Source organism: Aricia agestis, chromosome 1 (assembly GCF_905147365.1).
Source record: "Aricia agestis chromosome 1, ilAriAges1.1, whole genome shotgun sequence".
Lineage (NCBI taxonomy): Eukaryota > Metazoa > Arthropoda > Insecta > Lepidoptera > Lycaenidae > Aricia > Aricia agestis.
The window spans coordinates 17,155,126-17,164,770 of NC_056406.1; the positions used below are offsets into that span (position 1 = coordinate 17,155,126).

The 9,645-nt window shown below is 33.3% G+C and overlaps 2 protein-coding genes across 2 annotated transcripts; one reads left to right on the forward strand and one right to left on the reverse strand.

Annotated features, from left to right (window-relative positions):
• Positions 1-1,750: 1,750 nt before the first annotated feature.
• LOC121732141 (E3 SUMO-protein ligase ZBED1-like) lies at positions 1,751-3,629 on the forward strand. The gene is made up of 2 exons (XM_042121959.1): positions 1,751-3,567; positions 3,620-3,629. Exons 1-2 carry the CDS (start codon positions 1,751-1,753, stop codon positions 3,627-3,629), a joined length of 1,827 nt encoding a protein of 608 aa, XP_041977893.1.
• Positions 3,630-4,101: 472 nt separating this feature from the next.
• On the reverse strand, positions 4,102-8,304 carry LOC121731167 (vacuolar protein sorting-associated protein 52 homolog). The gene is made up of 7 exons (XM_042120525.1): positions 7,971-8,304; positions 7,735-7,880; positions 6,731-7,298; positions 6,219-6,374; positions 5,944-6,062; positions 5,740-5,863; positions 4,102-5,445 (listed from the first exon to the last, which is right to left on the reverse strand). Exons 1-7 carry the CDS (start codon positions 8,220-8,222, stop codon positions 4,816-4,818), a joined length of 1,995 nt encoding a protein of 664 aa, XP_041976459.1. The 5' UTR covers positions 8,223-8,304; the 3' UTR covers positions 4,102-4,815.
• Between the last annotated feature and the right edge of the window lie 1,341 nt (positions 8,305-9,645).

The following is a 9,645-nucleotide window of genomic DNA, read 5'->3' on the forward strand; positions in this document are numbered from 1 at the left end:
GCCGCACCGGGCGCAGCGAACGCCCTTAGTGTATTTTGTATCAGATAGAAAGATTAAGCCGCATCCGTCAGCTGCCGCGACCTATGAAAACGTCCGATAATTTGTTCCCAGCTTAACACTCAGAAACTTAATAATTAATCAACTTTAATTAAAGGATTGTGTCAAATCTGCGTTAGTAATTGTTTAATCTATTAATTTAAAATAATAATATTACCTACCTTTAAGGCCACATTAATCCACTATGTAATTATATGTATACACACGTATTTTTAAAATAAAACACTTCATTCGTGTTAATAATATTTAATTTATTAAGTTAATACAGGTTTACACTTTACAAAACTTAGATTAATCAATTATAACTGAATACAAAGAAAATTTACCTGAAAAGAGAAAACAACATTTAAAGCTATTGCTTTACCCGTTTGTATTAATTTCTAAGTATTAAAATATAATTCTCACTAAATTAGATCCTAACCTTTCTTTCTATTTTACATGTGCCAAAGAGAATACATGTTAGAGATGGACGATATACATCGATTTATTTAAAACACTCGATGTATAGTAACGATGCATCGTATAAACCGATGTATTGTTAATACTTCAACATCGAATATATATCGATGTTTTTCATTCGATACATCGACCAAGCAAATTAGGAATGAGTATACTATGAGTGAAACGAAACGTTATAATCAGTGCTGCCAATATAACAAACGCGCCTATCAGTTATTATAGGCTGAATTGGCTATGTTTCCATTGCCGCGGAGCCGGTATAGCAAAATTAAAAGTATTTAAATTAAACCAACAAAACAAAACAACAATATGGCCGAGTTTTTGGAAGAACGTGAAAGAGTGATGTTGTGTTTTTATATTATTTTCCTAAAATTGTGTTATCTGGGTTTTTAATGTGTAATATTGGTAGGACATTAACCATTAAATATTCATTATCGTGCACAAGTGTGGGAAAGTGATGTAATAACCAGAAACGTGCTTTTTTGTGTTCCCTCCAAAACTCCATCAAAAGTTTCAGTAAAGCGTCCTACCACTTTACTGAATCGACCGACTTGACTTCTTGACTGTATTGACTTTATACTTAGACTTTGACTAGACTTTAGACCTGACTGACCTGACGATAATATAGAAAAAATTGTATAAAGAATATTGTTTTCCCGCCATAATATTATACTCGACACTGGCCATGGTTATAGCCGAAGTGCCATTATATGAAAAAAAAAAAAAAAAACAATATGGCCGACCGAGTCTCTGCTGTGGAAACGTGTGTTGTGTTTTAATACGATACAAGTGTTTGCTTTGTTTGAAACTAAAAAGAAACTTTGATTTATCAACAGGTATGTGTATTAATAAACAGAATAATGTATTTAGTGATAATGGGTTCGAAATTTTACTGGTAATATCACATTGTTTTGTTGTCAAAAAGTAGAAAGTAATTACTTATGTTGAAAATATTTTACGTTTTACTGCGCGTGCATATAACTAATTAACATATAAAAGAGAAGATTACGTTACGAAGTTTGCATTAATTTCGCAATGTAATACGATTTGATTGGAAGGTTATATTTTTACCCTGAAATACTACCTACCGTAGTGATTCCAAGTTATCGATACTATATTATCGATTATGATGCGGCATAAACATATTTGTATTTTACTAGGCAGTAAATAGGTATTATTATAAATACCCCGTAAACCGTGCTATAAAGTATTATTTTTTTAACTTTCAGTTATAATGGGACCCAAGAAAAAAAGTTCAGTTTGGCAGTTCTTTAACAAAATTGATGATAAGAAAACGAAATGCAAACTATGTCAAAAGGAAATTAAGTCTGCTGGAAATACTACGAACTTAATTGGGCACGTTCGTAATGTTCATAAGGCTGCTTATCTTGAAATTCAGCCAAAACAAAATACATTAAATGCAGAAGAAATATCGAATCCTCTAAATACCAAGGTAACGCCTAACGATAACATTGATGATGGTTTACTTCAATCTGAACCGATTCCTAGTACAAGTGGCAGTGGCAATAAAAGATCCTGTGAGCCGTTACCGAAAACCGTAAATGAAACTATTGATTTAGACTTAGAAGAAAACGTTACCCCTTTAAAACGCCAGAAAACAATACAGGCCGCCTTTAAAGATATTTCTTCTTACTCAGAATCTGGACAGAAGACAAGGAAACTGAACAACTGTTTATTATTCATGATTTGCAAAGACCATCAGCCTTTCTCAATTGTTGAAAACGAAGGCTTCAGAACTCTAATGAAAACAGTTGCTCCTCAATATAAACTCCCGAGTAGAACAACTCTAAGACGCTGGCTGGACGATAAATATGAAGTAATTTCAGAGACAATTAAAAAAATGCTATCCTCTATAGAAGATATAACCCTAACAACGGATATTTGGTCGGATACCTTAAATATGAAAAGTTTTTTGGGCATCACAGCGCATTTCGGAATAGACATTGAACTATACTCAATCACTTTAGGCGTGTACGAATTGGATGAAAGACATACATCAGATTATCTTTCTGAAATTCTCTTAAAGGTATGCCAAGACTGGAAAATAGACCAAGAGAATGTAACGGCTGTTGTTACTGACAACGCAGCCAATATAGTAAAGGCGATCGAATTAGCGTTCGGTAGAAGGAAACATATCCCATGTTTTGCCCATACTTTGAATTTGGTAGCTGAAGGCACAATGATGTGTACTGAGTGGAGAAACATTGTTTCTAAAGTAAAAACAATAGTGACTTGGTTTAAACAGAGTTGCGTAGCTAGTGACGAGTTACGTAAAGCCACTGCTGCGGCTATGGAGTCTCCTGCTGGGGTAAAATTAATACAAAGCGTGGATACTCGTTGGAACAGTACATACTATATGTTACAAAGATTTCTAGAACTCCGCAGTGTCATAAATGATATTCTCTTCCGCCACCCCAGAGCACCTGCAATGCTCAGTGCATCGGATATATCTACTGTATCGTCTGTCATCGTGGTGTTGCGACCCTTGGAAGCGGCTACAAAAGAAATTTCGGGTGATAAATACTGCACAAGTAGTAAAATTATTCCCTTAGTTCGTTGCATGCTCTCTAAAATAACTTCAGCTGTTATAGAAGATCCCGTAGCGAAGGAGGTGCAAAAACTTGCTATTAATGAAATAAATAAAAGAATGGGTTCTATAGAACATGTGAGTGCTCTTGCTATCGCAAGTATTCTAGATCCACGGTTCAAAAGAATACATTTCAATGATGCAATAGCTTGTTCGAATGCTGTTTCGAAAATTAAGGATATAATGAAGAAGAATTTGCAAAGCAATGAAGAACCTGAGTCAGATTCTGATAAATCTGATAAAAATGAAGAGGTCTTTTCATTATGGACTGATCACCATAAGTTAGTGCATCGTAACTGGAAAATTAACAAATCTGAAGATGTTTTGTCTGACGAACTTTCAGTTTATCTCAGAAGTCCTGTTGGAAGACTGAACGAAAATCCGTTAGAAATCTGGAGGGATTATAAAATACAATTCCCGAAGCTGTACAAAATAGCTTTCAAGTATTTGACAATAGTTGGCACGTCAGTACCTTCAGAAAGACTTTTTTCACAGGCAGGGCTAGTTTTGACTGAACGGAGGAACCGATTGAAGGGGAAAAGATTAAGTAAACTTTTATTTTTACATAGCATTGACAAAAAATATTGGAATATGTAAAAAAAAATGTGTTGGCTGTGTGATTTTGAATTTGAATAAATATATTTCCTGCTTTTATTAATACATATTTTTGTTTTAATTAAGGCCTAACCTAACCTAAAATACGTCATGGCGAAAACAATCGATGTTTAAGAAACATCGATGTATTTCTCAATACATCGTATTACCATCGATGTGACCGGTCGATGCATTACATCGAAAAAAACATCGATGTATATTTTAAATGTCCATCCCTAATACATGTGCTGTAGTCCTGTCAAATGTCAATGTCACTTAACTCCATAGATTCACAGATAATATTACACAAAATTTATTATGTGGTAAATTCAAACGAAATGAAGTAACAGGCACTTCATTTACATATGTAATACGATTTCATTTAAAATACTCAATAACTTAATGGAATGTTTCTTTGTAATCACGTTACCCAAAAATTGAGCTCAGATCACAATATATTTACAAGGTGTAGACTAAAAATTAAAATAAAACCCTTAAATTGGCTATACTATAAGATACGGTAATTTTTGACTGATATTAAAAAAAATACTTAAGTTTAAATTTACAACCTAACAAAAATATGTACAAACTAAACATAAGTTGAAAATTGAGAACACAATACCAAAAGTAGCTGTACCGCTGCACTTAGAGATTTAACGATTACATTATACATAACTTTCATTCAAATAATACTAGACTACTAAAAATATCTCCATGCCAAAATTCAGCAAAATCGGTTCAGCGGTTTGAGCGTGAAGAGGTAACAGATAGTATGTTTTATGTATTACTATGGAAGTATAGATTTACAATCTTCATTAAAGTTAAACAAAGATTAATTATCTCCGAGAGTGAGTTTGTAGCTTTTAATATTGGACATACACACTATTATCTCCAAAAGTACCATTCTAAATTATAAAAAACAAAATCATCTATTTTAACGGTCTTCGAAGATAATTTCGGTCTTATAACACCCATCATCAGTAAACATTATTATATGAACTCCATTTTAATCACATTTTGGTTTAGTACCAGATATCAGAATCAATGAGCAATAAATTTTATTTAAACGCTCAATGAACAATATTTCTTATTATGGTCTAATAATTAGTTTTATATTTTTTTATCTCAACCATTATTACGTGAATATTCACTAGTTGCGTTCTCGCATTTGGAGTCAACAGTTTGACGAATTTATGATAATACTGAACAAAGTTTGTGAGAGCCATTTGCAGCAGTCCTGATCCCGTTACGAGGTTCGGGAAGGACACTAAAACTTCTCTATGGATTTCTTCCAGACTTTGTTTCCACCTCGAAGAGAACGAAGCCACTAGAGTCAGTGATTTTTTTTCTAGATTAGCTAGCTCCGCTTTCTTGTCGCTCTCCAGTAGCTGTTCTCCTTCCTTGACAAATTGCATGAGTCCTCCAAAATGGGGGCTCAGTATTTCCTCCACATACTCGGAGCTCCTCGCCTGCAACTGATCTCTAAAGCTTTCGGCCTCCTTTGTGTTGTCTCTGGTTCTTTCCATCAATATGCTTAGGACCATGTCGTAATTATTTATTAAAAATATAAGCTGCTGAATTCTTTGTGGAAACTCTGCGGCCATTTTTAAAAGGAAACAATGAACTTCGTCTTGAAGAATAGACAGAAGTTTACTCAATTCTTCTGATGGAAACTGTTCACTAAGACTGAGCATAGCCGCTGAGAATTCTGCATAACGACGTGTGATCTAAAATCAAGTTTGTATGAAGTTTATAATTTAAGAAATTATAAATGAATAAGATATAACTTGCTAGATGACACAAGCAACTCCGTTGCGCCAAATTGCATCTATCGCAAGAGAACCGTAAATTTTCCCGGAATAAATGTATCCTGTGTCCTTTTACGAGATTTAATGTATCGCACATCAAATTTCATCCCATTGGGTTCAGCGGTTTTTGCGTGAAGAGGTAACAGACAGACAGACACACATTTTCGCATTTCTAATATTAGTATGGATTCATTTATAATTTAATCAACTTACATAGTGTGGCCCCAACTCTTTGTTAGACAGCTTAGCTGGATCACAGTCCCTTACGCTCTGGATATTCAACTTCAGCACATATTCAAGTCTAGGACCTAAAGCAGAGAGCAACGACTCCCAGTAACTAAAACAAGATAAAAAATATCATTATTTATATATTTTTCAGCAATTATTATTTTAATATTAAAACAAAATTTCATTTACCTATCTAAGGCAGCTACAGCTCTCTTGTGGCACATCCATCTGTATCTATTTATAAGCTGAATACACAAAAATAATGCCAGACAATCATAGCATTCCAAGACATAGTTTTCCACATTTTTCTGAAAAAAAGTATATTGTTCAAACTAGAAAAGGGATTAAAATATTGATATTTAAATTAAATTTTTACAAGAATTACAACAATTTGTGAATGCCAGAAAAAATGTATTAGGTTTTATTATAAAATACAATATGTTATAATTTCATGAGATACATACCACAAGCAATGACAGTGTTTTGCCCAGTATCCTATCAAAAAGTTCTTGAGCATGGCTACCCTTGACATGGAAGAATTCTGTTGTAAATAAGTATTCTCTACAGCTGTTGTCAACTAGTGCATATTGCAAGCTTCTGAATAGGGCTTCATAGGAGTACTGTAAAAGAAAAAATAAAAACATTTACACAAATTACTATTAAAAATAACCAAATTGTGTACACATATAATATACACACATGTCACTTAAATACACTAAAATAAAACTATACATGGTGTACACATGTACATAGTTTTATTTTTACTATAATGAATGAATATACATACAATATACATACATAATAAATCTTTGTTTTAGGTAAAACATTTAAAAATGACAATTTAATCAGTAAAACATTTAAAAATATATTTTGCAACAAATAATAATTCCGGTCACTCATATCATATTTCTAATCATATATTTTGTTTGTTTCAGTAATTATTGCTTGGATACTAGATTATGATAAACAAACATACCCTAGTTTTTTGCTGAACATGTGGTACAATAATTGGTGCCTCCAACTGCTGTGCCAGAACATCTCCCCTGTTGCCAATTGTAAAAATAGTGCTTTTATTACGCAGATTAGACTTCTGAAAGAAACCTCCCTTTGAGCCATCCTCTATGCCCATTAAGTCATCCTTGCTTGGTACTTCCTCATATTTTAACTTGTCCAATCTGGATGCATATGACTTAAAATAAGAGTAGTACACCTTACTCAGTGTATCGATGTACTCATTGCAAATTTCCTGTGCCACATTTCTTTCATTGGCCAATATAAATTCAAAGAAGAATTTGTATTTAAGCATTGCGTTTTGTGGGATTTGATAGTTTGCCATTGGTTTTCTAAATTTGTATATTTGTTCCAAGAGATATGTCCGTATCTTCGAAACAGCCTTAATTTTGAGTTTCTCTAAAACATCTTTTACGTCATGACAAGCTTTAGTTTCTTTGAAATCTTGTTCCTTAACAAAGTTTAGTTTTTGGTTAAGTATGGCCAATTGTACCATAAACTCTTTATCAATAACAGGAACATTATTTATGCCACTGTAATTAAATAATTTAAAGTTAGTTATTCAGTATTATACCTTTAAGCACCAAATACAGTAATACCCCGGATTTACGCGATAGGTGGGACCGAGCGATTGCGCGTTAGTTGAATTTGCGTAAGTTGGGGTTGAAATTTCCATATAAATACATATAATATATGTTTAATCCCACGATCTTGGGTTCCTGGAAATCTATTGTTTTCATAGTCAAATTCGACCGCTTGGGAATTAAAGCATTAATAGGGTCCAGGGTCTACAGAAAACAATCATTCAGAAGAAAAATGTTGAAAAGTAAAACAATTTACATTGTTATGAATAAAGTAACCTAAACCAAAGTTATTTTGGTGTGTGTATCATGGAAATGAAAAACCGCATATCTCCAAATTCGGTCGGGGTATTACTTGTATATACATTTACTTTTCTAATCTACTTACAATATTAGAGTTTCAGACACGGCCATGTCTTCAATAAACGAAGATAAAGGTCCTTTAAGAGCTTGTCTGTTGGTCAACTGAACAGACATATTGACAGATCGTTTTTGTAAGCTGATTATCTCATTGCTTATACTTCCCAAGTCATTCTGAAAGTACAAGGTATATTGGTCAATAAAAGCAGTTTTAAGTTTTAATATTGCAAAGATAAAAAGATAAAACTCTACAATAAAACTGACCTCAAAAACCAGTAACATACTTTCCATTTTTGCTAAGATAGAATCACAATCTTCTATTTTGTTGTGGAGTATTCCAATGTTTTCACTTTCTTTTAGGTAATCGGCTACAGACTTTTTTTCAGCTTCTTTAATATTTTTGTCTACTTGTAATGCGTATTCCCTAAGATCAGTACCATTTTTCAAGACCTCTTGAATTTCAATGTCTTCAAGATTTTTGTCAAGGATCTCCGACATATCGGGAGTGTCAGTCATGATTAATCTTAGTCATATATTTATTATTTTACCAAACAATTTATGGCTATATATGTCTTATCTCGGAAAACACAATTTTTATTTAATTCTCGTTTTGACATTTATCAAAATATACAATCATTGGGCACGTTTGACATTTTTTTTCTTATTATGGCACTTCGGCTATTTAACCATGGCCATAAGTGTCGAGTATAATATAATATAATATTATTGCGGGCAACAATATTCTATTAATTTAAAAATGTAGCAAATAGAAGTTTTTAGTGCCTGACAGACGTACGAACTTAAAGTGCGCGGGTTTTAAGTTCGCGAACTTACTCAGCTCGCGTCGGTGATAGACGTACAAACTTTAAGTACGCGGGTTTTAAGTCCGCGAACTTACTCGGCTTGCGTCGGTGACACAGTACACTGGGTTACCATGTCTTCGTCGGAAGAAGCTTTGTGTTATTTAGGAATAATATTATCATATTACGTTTTAAAAACGAATAAGAAGAAACTAAATCGAAAAGTTTAAGTGTATACGTACGTACATATTTTTCACACAGATGAAAACCAATTTCGGTTTCGTTTGACAGCTCGCTAGGTATATTAACTTCGTGGTACCAAGGAGATTTTTTATAGTTTGGACAATGAATTTTCTACGTCTACATGTAGGTACATCAGTAGCATCAGCTTTCGATGAAAACCAATAAATTAATATTTTGTTTGACAACATAAAATAAATGGAGATTTTGTTGATTATTAAAGATTTAAAATTAAAAACCGTTTTATTTGACTGAAAAATGTTAGCATAATTTTTAGCATTAATTACAGTAAATTTTAACAGTATTTTAGCAAATTTTGTATCAGTCGTGTTGGCAACATTGCCTGACGGCTCGCGGCTCACGACTCGCAGTGCTGCCAGACGTACGAGCTACGAGCAAAATTCCAAGACGGCGAACTTACGCGGCAATAGGTGACACATAGGCGCGTAAGGTCGTTGAGCCATAAGTCCGCGTACTTACTCGCGTGTCTGTCACCCTCTTTTGGGATGTAGGTATATAACATTTATAAATTCAAAGATTCTGACCTAAATTCAAAATAATTATAATACAGTAGTATTTTACTGTATTATAATAATTATAATATAAAAAATATAAAACTGAAAAAAATGTGTTTAGACTCTAACAGAGGGCCTGTATTCACTTTGATTAGTGATAAGTGCAGGTGATTAAGTAAGTGTGGACAGCGACTGATTAGTGTAAGTCCTTTATTTTCTCCTTATCACGAATCGCGTCCTGCACTCGCGCTAATCAAAGTGAATACAGGGCCTTATAGACCTTGAACAGTTGTACGCTCCCTTTATATCTAATTTAATGAATTGTTAAGAAAGGTTTAAGTTTCTGTAACCTTTATAGCAACCACAAAATAAAATATTTATTTT